General features: G+C 40.7%; 1 protein-coding gene across 1 annotated transcript in view; it reads left to right on the top strand.

Moving 5' to 3' along the window:
- Positions 1 to 16803, top strand: part of LOC126618325 (uncharacterized) — a 24790-nt gene extending 7987 nt beyond the window's left edge. Inside the window, exons 2-7 of the mRNA XM_050286358.1 lie at positions 6790 to 6979; positions 12722 to 12840; positions 13041 to 13494; positions 15335 to 15790; positions 15903 to 16021; positions 16236 to 16803. Coding sequence (XP_050142315.1) covers positions 6790 to 6979; positions 12722 to 12840; positions 13041 to 13494; positions 15335 to 15790; positions 15903 to 16021; positions 16236 to 16722 — 1825 coding nt within the window. The 3' untranslated portion in view covers positions 16723 to 16803. The remainder of the gene's footprint in view (positions 1 to 6789; positions 6980 to 12721; positions 12841 to 13040; positions 13495 to 15334; positions 15791 to 15902; positions 16022 to 16235) is intronic.

The raw sequence follows: 16803 nt of genomic DNA, 5'->3' as shown, positions 1-16803 counted from the left end.
CGCAGCGGTCATATCATTCTTCATCACGGAATCCCCAACGGTAAGAGGACCAGTAGGGGAGACGAAGGATGGGCGCCATATGTTGTCTGGAGAAGGCGGGGCTGCCTCTTCAACAAGGTTCAAGTCAAAACGACGGTCGGAGGGGCCAGACATTTTCAAAGGTGTTGAAGAGAGAAGAGGTCGGACAAATCAAGATCTTAGAAGTGCAAGAATGAAGCTTCTACTGGTGGAGATTCAAGTGTGCTTTGGAACTTAATGTCAGCCTCTATAAAAATCTGCATTCGACGGAGCTTCGGAAATCGAAGAGGCGCCTGCTCAGAAATCGAAGAGGCGTTTGCTTTCTCAAAAGCTGGGCTGCTTAGAGATCACGAGGGTTGATCTCAGAAATCGAAGAGGCGTTTGCTTTCTCAAAAGTTGGGCTGCTCAAAGACCACGAAGGCCGATCTCAGAAATCGAAGAGGCGCTCGCTTTCTCAAAAGCTGGGCTCCCCAGAGACCACGAGGGCCGATCTCAGAAATCGAAGAGGCACCTACTTTTCCAGCCTTGTCAGCACCCGTCACACGTACACTCAGCTTTGCAGAAATTATGGGCATTCTGTCGAAGACTTCTGGGGAAGTAGAAAACACATGAATCTTACTGTTCAATCACCCACTTCCCACACGCAACAATAGCTCATGGGTACCACAGATAACTTTGCCAAAGTTCTCTGCCAAAGTTGAGCACGTGAAGCTTGCAGCTCCCACTACATCGCTCTGACCAAGAAAGGTAAAAGAATAGCAAAGAAACAGCACTAACAAAGTTTAGACCCATAAATTTTGAAGGTCTAGCTACCATATTATTACCCACAAGGGTAAAGGAACAGTACCACTGCTGGATAATTGGAAAGTCCCTGTGTGTCAACCTCTGTGCTTCGTGGCAAGGTAGACTAGCAAACATGCCCAACCTTTACTCACATTCGAGAAAACACTCCCAATAAGATTGCTTGCTCCAAAATCGAAGAGGCACCGTCCTCCGAATCTCGAGAGCCAGACTCCCAACATGACTACTTTCTTAAAAATCGAAGAGAGGGTAAAGGAACAGTACCATTGCTGGATAATTGGAAAGTCCCTGTGTGTCAACCTCTGTGCTTCGTGGCAAGGTAGACTAGCAAACATGCCCAACCTTTACTCACATTCGAGAAAACACTCCCAACAAGATTGCTTGCTCCAAAATCGAAGAGGCACCGCCCTCCGAATCTCGAGAGCCAGACTCCCAACGTGATTACTTTCTCAAAAATTGAAGAGACACTGCTCCCCGAATCTTCGAGAGCCAGACCCCCAGCATGATTGCTTTCTCAAAAATCGATGAGGCATCGTTCTCCGAATCAATCGAAGAGGCGCTCGCTTTCTCAAAAGCTGGGCTGCTCAGAGACCACGAGGGCCGATCTCAGAAATCGAAGAGGCACCTACTTTTCTAGCCTTGTCAGCACCTGTCACACGCACACTCAGCTTTGCAGAAATTATGGGCATTCTGTCGAAGACTTCTGGTGAAGTAGAAAGCACATGAATCTTACTGTTCAATCACCCACTTCCCACACGCAACAATAGCTCATGGGTACCACAGATAACTTTGCCAAAGTTCTCTGCCAAAGTTGAGCACGTGAAGCTTGCAGCTCCCACTACATCGCTCTGACCAAGAAAGGTAAAAGAATAGCAAAGAAACAGCACTAACAATGTTTAGACACATAAATTTTGAAGGTCTAGCTACCATATTATTACCCACAAGGGTAAAGGAACCGTACCACTGCTGGATAATTGGAAAGTCCCTGTGTGTCAACCTCTGTGCTTCGTGGCAAGGTAGACTAGCAAACATGCCCAACCTTTACTCACTTTCGAGAAAACACTCCCAACAAGATTGCTTGCTCCAAAATCGAAGAGGCACCGTCCTCCGAATCTCGAGAGCCAGACTCCCAACATGACTACTTTCTCAAAAGCGAAGAGAGGGTAAAGGAACAGTACCATTGCTGGATAATTGGAAAGTCTCTGTGTGTCAACCTTTGTGCTTCGTGGCAAGGTAGACTAGCAAACATGCCCAACCTTTACTCACATTCGAGACAACACTCCCAACAGGATTGCTTGCTCCAAAATCGAAGAGGCACCGCCCTCCGAATCTCAAGAGCCAGACTCCCAACATGATTACTTCCTCAAAAATCGAAGAGACACTGCTCTATGAATCTCGAGAGCCATACCCCCAGCATGATTGCTTTCTCAAAAATCGAAGAGGCATCGTTCTCCGAATCTCGAGAGCCAGATACCACAAACCACTTTTTCAAAGTGCTCTGACAGAGTTAAAACATGTGAAACTGGCAGCTCCCACTACCGTGCTATGACCAAGCAGGGTAAAGGAATAGCATTACTACTTGTTGTTAGGGAGACTCCTATATATGTCGACCTCCATCTCCAACGGACAGGCAGACCTGCAAAAATGCTCAACCCTTCATCATATCTGAGAGGGCACTCCCAACGAAGCCTTTCGAAATATTCAGCTTTCTTTCCCCCCGATAATACCTCTGCAAACAAGCTATACTAGAGCAAGAATATCTCATATCATCAGGGTTAAAAGCAAGAGTATCCCATATCATGCTTTTTCCCTGTCTTTTCCTTTGGCCTTGTTTTTACCTGCAAGACAAGGAGAAAGAGAGCAATCAGTCAGCACTTGGATCAAGCTTCCAGCCAGGAACTGACTGCCTGGAACCCCTTACCTGATTACTTACCTGGCATTGCTCTCGAGTACTCATCTTCAACATCTTATGTTTCCAGGGAAGATTTCGCATCTGCTTGAGGAACAGATAGGGCAAGTGCGAAGGATACAAGGAAGCATGTGGAGACAAGCGTAACAGCACACGTGCCGATACACCCATTACTCTGTCAAAAGCAAAAGTATCCCATATCAGCAGGGTGGAACGTACTCTAGATTTGATGGACTTGTTTTGACCCTCAAATTCTTCAGTCGGCCTTATACTCTGGAGGAAACCAGAAAACCCTCCAGCTCAGTTCAAGAATAAGCCTGTGGAAAGTTACTTCTTCAAAAGCAAAAGTATCTCATATCATCTCTTCTCATTTTTCTTCTCTTTATCCTTCATGCTGCTGCAAGATGGGGAGAAGGTGAACAATCAGTCGGAGCTCTGATTGCTTACCTTGTTTGTCACCTCTTTCAGCAGACCCCCTAGCTCGGCGACTTGGGGGACTCCTACTACATGGTTTGTATCGCGCTTGACCAAGCCTGAGACTACAAGTAAGCTCCAAGTGAAATTGATACATTACCTTGTGCATCTCCACCAGTTAAAGATACCACCCCTGGATGGAGGAAGAGTACTTCCAGAGAAGATGCCACATCTACCTATGAGACAGATAAGGCAAGTCAAGACGACACCACACTCCGATACTTAGAAGTTTCGTGATTACGAGATCATTCTCCCACAATATTTCCTAATGTCATTTGTACTAAATCATTCACTTGTACTCACTAAAGGAGAGCTTGAACCTATGTACTTGTGTAAACCCTTCACAATTAATGAGAACTCTTCTATTCCGTGGACGTAGCCAATCTGGGTGAACCACGTACATCTTGTGTTTGCTTTCCTATCTCTATCCATTTATATACTTATCCACACTAATGACCGGAGCAATCTAGCGAAGATCACAAAAAGCGACCGTTTTCGCTACCTAGGATCTATCTTGCAAGAGAACGGAGAATTAGATGGAGATCTCAACCATAGAATACGAGCTGGATGGATGAAGTGTAAGAGTGCATCCGGCGTGTTGTGTGACCGTCGTAGGCCACTGAAGCTCAAGGGAAAATTTTATAGGATGGCAATAAGGCCAGCGATGTTGTATGGCACAGAATGTTGGGCGGTGAAGCATCAACACGTACACAAAATGGGTGTAGCGGAGATGAGGATGCTTCGTGGGATGTGTGGGCACACGAGAAATGATAAGATTGGGAATGAGGATATCCGAGGTAAAGTAGGAGTAGCCGAAATTGTAGGAAAGATGAGAGAAAATCGGCTCCGATGATTTGGACATGTGCAAAGAAGGCCGACTGACGCTCCGGTTCGAAGATGTGACTACGGGACAGAGGTTCAGGGCCAAAGGGGTAGAGGAAGACCTAGGAAAACTTTGGAAGAGACTCTAAGAAAAGACTTAGAGTACTTGGATCTAACGGAGGACATGACACAAAACCGAGCGCAATGGCGTTCTAGGATTCATATAGCCGACCCCACTTAGTGGGAAAAGGCTTTGTTGTTGTTGTTGTTGTTGTGGGCTTTTCTTGTTATTGGGCTTGCTAATCTTTGCTATCTTTGGGCGTTAATGAATTTACTTTTAGGCCCAATATTAAAAGTTCGATCATCCCCCCCAAAAAAAAACAAAAAAAAGTCAATGGAGAGTATCCACTCTTGAGCGTGATGCTCCATCTTCTCCTTTAATATCGTTTGTATGAAAAAAGTAACAATATTTCTAAACTAATTTTAAAAATCTTACGTTGTGGTGAAAGTTATTGCAACCGATATTTTTATTTTATTGAGAAAGAAAAATAAAGTTAAATATTAAATTCCAAAAAATAATTTGTGTGGGTAATATAGCAATTTGGTGGCCAATTTTTTTGAAATACAAATAGTGTTAGTTAGTTGTTAAAGAGAGTATGAATTGACCACACACCATAGTTCATATGCATGATTGTTTTTCTTCCGTCGGTAAATTCTCATATGCTTGAAATATTCTAATTTAAATCTAAGAAGCTTAGCGTGTCAAAAGCAATGACTAAAATATCGATAATATCGGCGATATTTGTTTTTGTGAGAGTCCGATATTTCTACACCTATCCACTTGATTATCGTCAATATATCGAGATAATATCGATAATATTGCGATAATATCGATATTATCTCAATATATTGGGCTGGGAGCCGGAGACTTCTCGGAGGCGCCACCCTGAGCGCAGATCCGAAGGCCAGAGCGGCGACGACGGTGGCGACGACGGTGGATATGAACGAGGGGGAGATGGATGCGGCGGGGGAGGTTGGGATGGGAGCCGGAGACTCCTGGGAGGCGCCGATGGCAGAGAGGACGGCGAAGAGGACCGCCATGAGAGCGACGACGGAGGATGCCTTTGAGACTACCATTGTTGATAGGGTTTGGACCTCTCTGTTCGGGAATCTAAAAGGGCAAGGAAAGTCGTTCGTTCAGGAATCTAGGGTTCTTGAAGATGCAGAGAGACTGAAAGCACAAAGTGGCGCAAGTTGGATTTGAGATCCAATTTTGAGGTTCTGAAAGTGAAAGGGCGAAGAAGAACGAAGATGAGAGAGAGAGAGAGAGAGAGAGAGAGAGAGAGTAAAAGATTCAATTTTGAGTTTCTAAAAGGGCAAGGAAAGAAGAAGAAACGAAATTTTCTTCTTGGGTTTCTGAAAGGTCAAAAGTTGGTGATGGGCGTAAGGTGGACAGCTATTTTTATCAGATGGGTTATTATGAAAACCACCCACTTGCAAGTTGCATGGGCATGGGTTTTTTATATTTTAAAAGTTTGGGAGGTATATTATATTATTATATGTATATAAATGTTATATAAATTATAAATTATTAGGTATTTTTTTTCTTAGGCAAGCATATTAGATATGTACATAAAACATTCACGTATGTATGTTCTTTTATAAGAAATAACATATTATTCAATAATTATTTACATCTGATATAGTGAATTTAATTAATTCATATAATATATAAGAAATTTACCTAAATCCGCCTAGACCGCCTAGGCGCTAGGCGCCAGCCCACCACCCGACTAACGCCTAGCGTTTTTTAGAACCTTGGTATTTATAGCTGGGGTTTTTTGTGGGGAGTGGCGGGCAGGTCGGGCAGCTGCCCGTTAGAAACAAGCTGGCCAATTGTTATTGGTTCGGCTCAACAGCTCACATTGCTTAATCCCTTGCTTAAATGAGTGTAAAATATTGTACTAATTCATTATATATAAATGATTATGGTGTGTTTAAATTTTTTTTATTAATTACTACATATTTTCTACACTCACAATGTTTGTCAGCTCGCTATATAATCAACTTAAATTAGTTAAATCCATCATGCAATGCATTTTCTTCCAATTTTTTGTGATAAACTAATAGATAATTGACTAAATAAACATCCTGCAAAGTTTCAATAAAAATTTCTAAGTTTTTCTTACAATTTCCGTGGTTTCCATATTATTTTTATCGATATCGATAATATCCCGATATTTCCATCAATATTTCCGTATTTTTGGACTACCGATATTTCCGATATCATCAATATTATATACCTTGGTCGAAAGTGATAGAGAAATAAAAAATTTAAATAGTTTTCTATAAAGTGTAGCGGTTGTCAACATTAGAAAACGAAGTAAAACTACTCGAGGAAAAACTGAACCATGCCTTCACGCCTAAGGCCACCCTCACTAGTCCCTACAAATATGCAAGTTTCTTGCACACAACAGAACACGTACCACAAAGTACACGCACGACACGAGAGTCAACGACAGACAGACGGAAGACATGAAGAGAATCTGCCGCGGCGGAGACCACCTAGAGATGCAAAAGAAGACAGTTGACGCCGGTGTATCAGGAGGAGAAGGAGGAGAAGGAATCACCTGCGGGGGCTGCGGGACGCCGGTGTCGATGGTACTCGATGACGATCACCATCACGTTCACATGGATCTGCAGGAGTTGCCCGAAGGATGCATAGCTAAAGTCGTCTCCTTAACGACGCCTCGAGACGCTTGCAGGTTTTCGGCGGTGTCTAAGAGTTTCATGTCGGCCGCCGATTCCGACGCTGTTTGGGACAAGTTCCTTCCCCCTGATATCCCCTCCATCCTATCTCACTCCTCCTCCTCCTCCTCCACCTCCTCCTCCTCCAAGAAGAAGCTTTACCTCACTCTCTGCGAAAACCCTGTCCTCGTTGACGACGGCAAAATGGTAATTTTATACATTCTTTTTCGCTTTTGTGGTGGGATTAGGGATAGCTCCCAAAATTTGAAACATGAATATATTTGAAGATTTTATTTGTTTCTCTCTACTTTCAGATAAAGTTTTGGGACGTCTATTCAATTGAGATTTTGAAGGATTTTAATTTTTTTAATGAATCTAGGTAATCAATCAGGAAGTGATTATCTGAAATTGAAGGGGTATTCAATTAGAATTTTAAGATAATTTATTAAAATCTTTATAAATCTGAGTGTATTCAATTAGGATTTTAAATAAGTTTATAACATTTCAAGTGTATTCAATTAGAAATTGATATTAAAGAATTTGAGAAAATTGAGGAATTAGAGGAAATTTGAGAGATTGTGTAGTATATTATAAGCATCCACAAATCTAACCTCACTCCACGAGATTTCTAGGAAATTGAATCAAAATTTTCTATGAAATCTCTATAAATCAATTAAACTTTATAAAAATCTATTTAAAGTCTCTCAAATTCTCAATTGAATACACCATCATATATTAATATGAAAATATGACTTTAGACTTTGAGATCGTGCCTACTGGAACTAATGCATGAAAAACTAGCCAGAATAAGTTTTGTAACCTTTTTCAATCAGTTTCTATGTTCTATATATGCAGAGTTTTACTCTGGACAAATGGAGTGGGAAAAAATGTTACATGATATCGCCGAAGGACCTTATTATTATTTGGGGTGATAATCCTGAGTACTGGAAATGGATTTCTCTTGCCAACTCCAGGTCTGTAAACTTCTTCATTCATCTTACGTTTTGTTGGTTTGATTAAGCTAACAGCTACGCTTTTAAGATGTTGAGAATGCATTTCCATATCGTGCTTATTCTGCGGTTGGATTTGTTTTAGTGATGTATATATATAGATTGAAATATGTTTGTATGTGTGTAATTAGGCAATTAATTAGTATGTGTCATGTTAAATGAAACAGGTTTGAGGAGGTGGCTGCGCTTGTAGTTGTTTGGTGGCTTGACATCCGTGGCAAAATTGATACACGGATTCTTTCCCCCTCCACTGTCTACAAAGCTTATCTTGTGTTCATGTTAAGTGAAAGGGCTAGAGGATTTGATCGTGACGATCCCTCGGAGGTCAAGATAGGACTTTTTGGGAAAGAAGAGACTAGTAGTAAGCGCACTGTGTTTCTGGGCCAAGAAAGGAGCCGAAAGAAAAGGCCCGACGGCTGGCTGGAGGTGGAGATTGGAGAGTTCTTCTGTCCAGGAGAAGATGGGGGGTTAATGGAGATGACATGTAGGGATTTTGACATTCATAGAATGAAGAGAGGCCTTATTGTTCAGGGGATTGAAGTCAGGCCCAAAAGAGTGTAGAAAGTTAAAACTTTTTCTAAGGACTTACACGTAATGGGTGTATTGTTGATGTTACATATCATGAAAATTACTAGTAAGAGAAACAAAAAGGTTCATTGTATTATAATTTTGTTGATAAAATGGTTGCAATTGCTTATCTTTGAACTACATGGATTGAATTGAAGTCGTACCAAACTATCCGAAATGTTAGCTAACGTGTTCTTACACAACGATCACAATAGGGCTACCCGAGATCACAATAGGGCTCCTCATAGTAAAATTTTCACTCTCTTCTTCCACCAAATGAGATGGCTTCTTCCTCGGAGCTCTTGTACTTTATTGCCAAAGTGTAGTCTTGCTTCTCTGTATCTTACCGGACACCAATTTCTCTGGTCACACCGCGACAACCGCACCCTTTTGGTTCTTTAACTTTGACATGGGCTGAATCCTGATCATCAACGGTGATTACAGTCCTCTTGAATAATTATTTAATGATTCCCTTCATCTTTGAATACTTGTTGTAAAACGTTATAAACTTATTTGATGGATGGAGAGATCGGGAGATATGTTATCACACGTATAGTTTTTCACCTAAGAATACGTGCATTCTCTTCTCGGCCAAGTTCATGGTGCACAAGGTCATCTGGCGTCGCGTCGCAAATCAAACCGAGTTTAAGTGCTCGATTTGGAACCAATTAGACTGATTTCTTTTCTTCTTTTTTCTTTCCCTTTTTTTGTTGGGGGTGGTGGGTAATGGGGGTATTTGGCTAGAAACATTGCATGGGCCCTTGGAGGGGAGGGAATGGCCACTTTTTATCCTAACTTGGGTATTTCACTGTCGGTGTTATTACATTAAATTTGTTAACAAGATAAGTTGGATTTGAGACTTCTAACTTAAAAGAATATATACTAGATACTAGATAGTACTGATGATTTATTAAAGTAAAAAATTTGAAATGAAAAGGAAAAAGGAAACCCAATAACCTTTTCTCTTATTTTGAAAAGAGTTATCTGTCGATTTTCTCCTAGAACTTTAAGCAGTTGCTAATTTTCTCTCTAAATTTTAATTTTAGTTGATTACCCTCCTAAACTTTTATAATTAGTCAATTTCCTTTCTGACATTAGATTTAAAAAAATTCATTCAATTTCCTACCCATTTTAGTCTGATGAAAAATGTTTAAGGGTAATAAAGTAATATTAACCTAATGTTCTCTTCTGCTAGTTGACTATGTATACTTTATGTTTGAATTAGCCATAGGAATCTAATTTGCAACGGCAAAGTACTGACTTTGCGCCCAATTTACCAAAACAAAATTATCTTTTCCCCATCATATATTTGCCATGTGATGTTCGCGTGATCAAGATGAATGGAAGATTAGTTGAAAATTTTCAAAATCTATTTATAAAAGTTCAGGTATAATCAGCTAAATTAAAATTCATAAGGGAAATTGGTAGGTGTATACAAGTTCAGAGGATAAATCAACAAATAGGTCTTTCGAAAAATTAACCTTTTATATGTGCATTGAATATAGGCTGAATAATGTATTACTAATCTAAGAGAAATAATTAGGCTGATACTCAAAATTTAAAACCATTCTATATTTTTATGCATCCCCAGAGAATAGGTCAAGATCTTTTCTTTTTGTATTTGGTCCAAGAATCCAATGAATTTAACGTTTCTATAAACCTGGTGCATACCATATACCTTGGTGCGTTATAAAACAACCCTAAACTTAACCCCTAAGACTTCATCTAGGAAATCCCTGCATATATTACACAAGTTTACAAACACCAAAACGCAATACAATATAAAAAGACAAACTACAGAAACGCCGGCAATGGATCTGGAGGCGTTGCCAGAAGGATGCAAAGCCACCGTGGCCTCCTTAACGACGCCTCCTGACGCGTGCAGGCTTTCAACGGTGTCTAGGGGTTTCCGGTCGGCCGCTGATTTGGACGCCGTTTGGGACAGGTTCCTTCCGCCTGATGTCTACACGATCCTCGGCAAGTCCTCCGTACAGCCTCAGTCTCCCTCCTCCCTCCCAGTCCCTACTTGCTCTTCTTCTTCTTCCAGTTGGAAATCCAAGAAGGAGATTTTTCTCTCTCTCTATGTGACAACCCGGTCCTCATCGATCAGGGGAAGATGGTAACGTCATATTAACTATATGCCTTCGTTTTTGTTATTAACTTATTGTGATTAATTTTTATTCATGTATTTAATTATAATTGATGTCATGCATATTCAATATTAATTGCAGAGCTTTTCAGTGGACAAATGGAGTGGGAAAAAGTGCTATATGATATCTGCAAGGAAGCTTAAGATTACTTGGGGCGATACTCCTCAATATTGGGAATGGATTCGTCTGCCTGAATCCAGGTCTGTTAATATTTTTCATCCATATTCTAATTAAGATTCTGTTTTTTTTTTTTTTTTTTTTTAAGTCGCCAACGAGGAACTTTTATTAAAACAAACACACACTTACAAACCACACAAAGGTTCAATTATTCCTACAAATAAACAAAGAACGGGCCTAAAAACAAAGAAAACACAGAAAATGAGCCCAACAATAGTGAAGCCCAAACAAACAACCGAGAACCATCCACTGTGCTCTCCACCATCAACCCGAGAATCAGCCAGCCATCCAATCCTCCATCCACCGTTGATCATCACCTCCACAGGCGCCACCTGCACACAGCCATCAATAAGAGATAGTCGGCGAGAGAGAAGCCAACCATCAGAAAGAAGCTTTGGGAAAATCCCGAGCAACACCGCCGAGAACGGCAGACAACAAGGAGATCGTGGTGGTGTGAGAGACACCCGAGCCGGATATAGCACCGGAACTCTACACATGAACTCAACAGAAACCATGGCTGAACAAAGCAAGGAAGGGCCATGAAGAGGGATACCCACGGGGTTGAGGAAGGGAAAATGCAGAGAGGAAAAGGAGAAGAACCATCAGCAGATGGAAGAGGAGAAGAAAGAAAAAGCAAAAGCAAAAAAACCAGAGGAAAACAAGAAGGACCATCAGTAGATGGAAGGGGAGAAGAAAGAAAAAAGAAAAAAAAAAAACCACCCACCGATCCCAGCATCAGCTAGGATCGGCGGCACCACTCAGAAACAAGATCAGGAAATCACTCACACTAGATGGTGAGAAGCACCCTCAGACAGAGGGAAGAAGTCATGAATTCATACAGCTGCTTTTGTTCTAATTAAGATTCTGTTTGACATTGCTCGTAGACAACCTAAAAGCACTTTATATATATAACTGTTAAAGCGCGTTTAACTATATTTGACTGAAAAACTTAAAAATGCTTGTAGATCATAAATGCCAATTTTTTTGAAATACAAATAGTATTAGATAGTTAGTTGTTAGATAGAGTGTGAATTGACCACACACCATAGTTCAAATGCATGATTGTTTTTCTTCCGCTACGGTAAAATCTCATATGCTCTGAAATATCCTAATTTAATTCTAAGAAGCTTAGCGTGTCGAAAGTGACAGAGAAATAAATTTTTTAAATAGTTTTCTAGAAAGTGTAGCGTTTGTCAACATTAGAAAACGGAGTAAAACTCGAGGAAAAATTGAACCATGCCTTAACGCCTAAGGCCTCCCTCCCTAGTCCCTACAAATATGACAAGTTTCTTACACGCAACAGAACACGTACCACAAGGTACACGCACGACACGAGAGTCAACACCACAGACAGACAGACAGTATAGGTTATGAGACCCCGCCGCGGCGGAGATCAACCAAAGATGCAAGAGAAGACAGTCGACGCCGGTGCATCAGGAGGAGGAGGAGGAGGAGGAGGAGAAGGAATCACCTGCGGGGGCTGCAGGACGCCGGTGTCGATGGTACTCGATGACGATCATCATCACGTTCACATGGATCTGCAGGAGTTGCCCGAAGGATGCATAGCTAAAGTCGTCTCCTTAACGACGCCTCGAGACGCGTGCAGGTTTTCGGCGGTGTCTAAGAGTTTCATGTCGGCCGCTGATTCCGATGCTGTTTGGGACAAGTTCCTTCCCCCTGATATCCCCTCCATCCTATCTCAATCCTCCTCCTCCTCCTCCACCTCCTCCTCCTCCAAGAAGAAGCTTTACCTCACTCTCTGCGAAAACCCTGTCCTCGTTGACGACGGCAAAATGGTAATTTTATACGTTCTTTTTCGCTTTTGTGGTGGGATTAGGGATAGCTCCCAAAATTTGAAACATGAATAAATTTGAAGATTTTATTTGTTTCTCTCTACTTTCGGATAAAGTTTTATTGTCATAAATTAATATGAAAATATGACTTTAGGCTTTGAGATCGTGCCTACTGGAACTAATGCATGGGAACCTAGCCAGAATAAGTTTTTGTATTCTTTTCCAATCAGTTTCTATGATCTATATATGCAGAGTTTTACTCTGGACAAATGGAGTGGGAAAAAATGTTACATGATATCGCCGAAGGACCTTATGATTGCTTGGGGTGGTACTCCTGCCTACTGGAAATGGATTTCTCTTGCCAACTCCAGGTCTGTAAAGTTCATTCATCTTACGTTTTGTTGGTTTGATTAAGCTAACAGCTATGCTTTTAAGATGTTGAGAAAGCGTTTCCATATCGTGCTTATTCTGCGGTTGGATTTGTTTTAGCGATGTATATATATATATTGAAATATGTGTGTATGTGTGTAATTAGGCAATTAATTAGTATGTGTCATGTTAAATGAAACAGGTTTGAGGAGGTGGCTGAGCTTGTAGTTGTTTGGTGGCTTGAGATCCGTGGCAAAATTGATACACGGATTCTTTCCCCCTCCACTGTCTACAAAGCCTATCTTGTGTTCATGTTAAGTGAAAGGGCTAGAGGATTTGATCGTGACGATCCCTTGGAGGTCAAGGTAGGACTTTTTGGGGAAGAAGAGACTAATAGTAAGCGCACTGTGTTTCTGGGCCAAGAAAGGAGCCTAAAAGTAGGATGGAGGAGACAGAACATTATCGGGAGACCGAAGGAAATCGATGAAACTCAATATCCAAAGAAAAGGCCCGACGGCTGGCCGGAGGTGGTGATTGGAGAGTTTTTCTGTCCAGGAGAAGAAGATGGTGGGTTAATGGAGATGACATGTATGGAGGTTGATAGAATGAAGAGAGGCCTTATTGTTCAGGGGATTGAAGTCAGGCCCAAAAGAATGTAGAAAGTCAAACTTTTTTCCAAGGACTTACATGTAATGGGTGCATTGTCAATGTTACATATAAGGAATATTATTAGTAAGAAAAACAAAAAGGCTCATTGTATTATAATTTTGTTGATAAAATGGTTGCAATTGCTCATCTTTGAACTACATGGATTGAATTGAAGTCATAACAAACTACCCGAAATGCTAGCTAACGTGTTCTTACACAATGATCACAGTAGGGCTACCCGAGATCACAGTAGGGCTCCTCATAGTAGAATTTTCACTCTCTTCTTCCCAAACAATTGCACCTAATGAGATGGCTTCTTCCTCGGAGCTCTTGTACTTGATTGCCAAAGTGTAGTCTTGCTTCTCTATCTCTTACCGGACACCAATTTCTCTGGTCACACCGCGACAACCGCACCCTTTTGGTTCTTTAACTTTGACATTATAAGTGGTTGAACCCTGATCATCAACGGTGGTTACATTCCTCTTCAATAATTATTTAATGATTCCTTTCACCTTTGAATACTTGTTGTAAAACGTTATAAACTTATTTGATGGATGGAGAGATCGGGAGATGTGTTATCACACACACGTATAGTTTTTTGACCTAAGAAGGCCTGCATTCTCTTCTCAGCCAAGTTCATGGTGCACAACAAATTGAACCGAGGTCATCTGGCGTCGCAAATCAAACCGAGTTCAAGTGCTCGATTTGGAACCAATAAAACTGAATTTTTTTTTCTTTTGTTTTTCCTTCTTTTTTTGGGGTGGGGTGGGAGGGGGAGGGGGGGGGTGTGAATGGGTGTATTTAGCTAGAAACATTGTTAACAAGATAAGTTGAATTTGAGACTTCTAACTTAAAAGAATATACACTAGATACTAGATAGTGCTGATGACTTATTAAAGTAAAAGATTTGAAATGAAAAGGGAAAAGAGGAAAACTAATGAAAAGAGTTTGAAAACTTTGAGTTTTAACGATAAGGACAAAATAAAGTTTAAAGTGAATAGTACCAGGATTGACTTTTTAGTGTAAAAATGTGATTTTTCGTTAAAGTAAACAGTACCGGGAGCTTTTCGTTAAAGTTCCCAAAAGGAAACCCAATAACCGTTTCTCTTATTTTGAAAAGAGTTATATGTCGATTTTTCCCTAGAACTTTAAACAGTTGCTAATTTTTTCTCTGAATTTTAATTTTAGCTGATTACCATCCTAAACTTTTATAATTAGTCAATTTCCCTTTTGACATTAGATTTAAAAAATTTCATCCAATTTCCTATCCATTTTAGTCTAATGAAAAATGTGTGAGGGCAATAAAGTAATATTACCCTAATGTGGATAGTCGATTGTTTTCTTCTTCTTCTTCTCTTCAGCTAGTTGACTCCGTATACTTTATGTTTGAATTAGCCATAGGAATCCAATTCGCAGCTGCAAAGTACTGACTTTGCGCCCAATTTACCAAAGCAAAATTATCTTTTCCCCGTCATACATTTGCCATGTGATGTTCGCGTGATCAAGATGAATGGAAGATTAGATGAAAATTTTCAAAATCCATTTATAAAAGTTCAGGGATAATCAGCTAAATTAAAATTCATGAGGGAAATTGGTAGATGTATACAAGTTCGGAGGGTAAATCGACAAATAGGTCTTTAGAAAAAATAACCTTTTATATGTGCATTGAATATGGGCGGAATAATGTATTATTAAATCTAAGAGAAATAAAATCCATTCTTATTAATTAGGCTGATACTCAAAATTTAAAACCATTCTACATTTTTATGCATCCCCAGAGAATAGGTCAAGATCTTTTCTTTTTGTATTTGGTCCAAGAATCCAACGAATTTAACGTTTCTATAAACCTGGTGCATACCGTATACCTTGATGCATTATAAAACAACCCTAAACTTAACCCCTAAGACTTCATCTAGGAAATCCCTGCATATATTACACAAGTTTACAAACACCAAAACGCAATACAATATACAAAGACAAATTACAGGAACGCCGGCGATGGATCTGGAGGCGTTGCCAGAAGGATGCAAAGCCACCGTGGCCTCCTTAACGACGCCTCCTGACGCGTGCAGGCTTTCAGCGGTGTCTAGGGGTTTCCGGTCGGCCGCTGAATCGGACGCCGCTTGGGACAGGTTCCTTCCACCTGATGTCTACACGATCCTCGGCAAGTCCTCCGTACAGCCTCAGTCTCCCTCCTCCCTCCCAGTCCCTCCTTGCTCTTCTTCTTCTTCCAGTTGGAAATCCAAGAAGGAGCTTTTTCTCTCTCTATGTGACAACCCGGTCCTCATCGATCAGGGGAAGATGGTAACGTCATATTAACTATATGCCTTCGTTTTTGTTATTAACTTATTGTGATTAATTTTTATTCACGTATTTAATTATAATTGACGTCATGCATATGCAATATTAATTGCAGAGCTTTTCGGTGGACAAATGGAGTGGGAAAAAATGCTATATGATATCTGCAAGGGAGCTTATTATTACTTGGGGCGATACTCCTCAATATTGGGAATGGATTTGTCTGCCTGAATCCAGGTCTGTTAATAATTTTTCATCCATATTCTAATTAAGATTCTGTTTGACATTGCTCGTGGACAGCCTAAAAGCGCTTTATATATATAACTGTTAAAGCGTGTTTAACTGCATTTGACAGAAAAAATTAAAAATGCTTATGGATCATAAGTGCTTTCTAGAAAAGTTTGTTGGTTTTTTACTAGTGTGTAGAATTGAAGTAAATGGAACTGTGCAGGTTTGACGAGGTGGCTGAGGTTGTGCATGTTTGGTGGCTTGAAATTCGTGGGAAAATCGATATGCGCATCCTGTCCCCAGCCACAACGTACGAAGCTTATCTCGTGTTCAAGTTGAGGGAAGGGGCATACGGATTTGAGGTGCCGGTAAAGGTCACAACAGGAGAAGATGGAGAGCCCCCAATTGACAATAAGAACAGTACTGTGTTTCTGGACCCAGAAGCCGGAAGAAGAAGGCAGAAGAAGAAGAACAACAACAGAAAAAAAGAAGAAACGCATCGGTTTCCGAAGGAAAGAGCGGACAGCTGGTTGGAGGTAAAACTGGGTGAGTTCTTCTGCCCAGGAGGAGGGGATGGGAAGTTAACGGAGATGACATGTAAGGAGGTGGCTGGTGTATTAAAGGCTGGCCTCATTGTTCATGGGATTGAGGTCAGGCCCAAAAAGGACAAAGTAGAACATTTGCTATCACATGCATTGTCAGCAACATGAGAAAGACTTACTTGTATTGATGCCATTTAGTTGGCACCCAAAGTGGAATTAACAATTGAATGAAATATGTTGGCACCCAAA

Source organism: Malus sylvestris, chromosome 4 (assembly GCF_916048215.2).
Source record: "Malus sylvestris chromosome 4, drMalSylv7.2, whole genome shotgun sequence".
Taxonomy (NCBI): Eukaryota; Viridiplantae; Streptophyta; class Magnoliopsida; order Rosales; family Rosaceae; genus Malus; species Malus sylvestris.
Note: the sequence above shows the minus strand (reverse complement) of the source record. Positions and strands in the feature narration are given on the sequence as shown.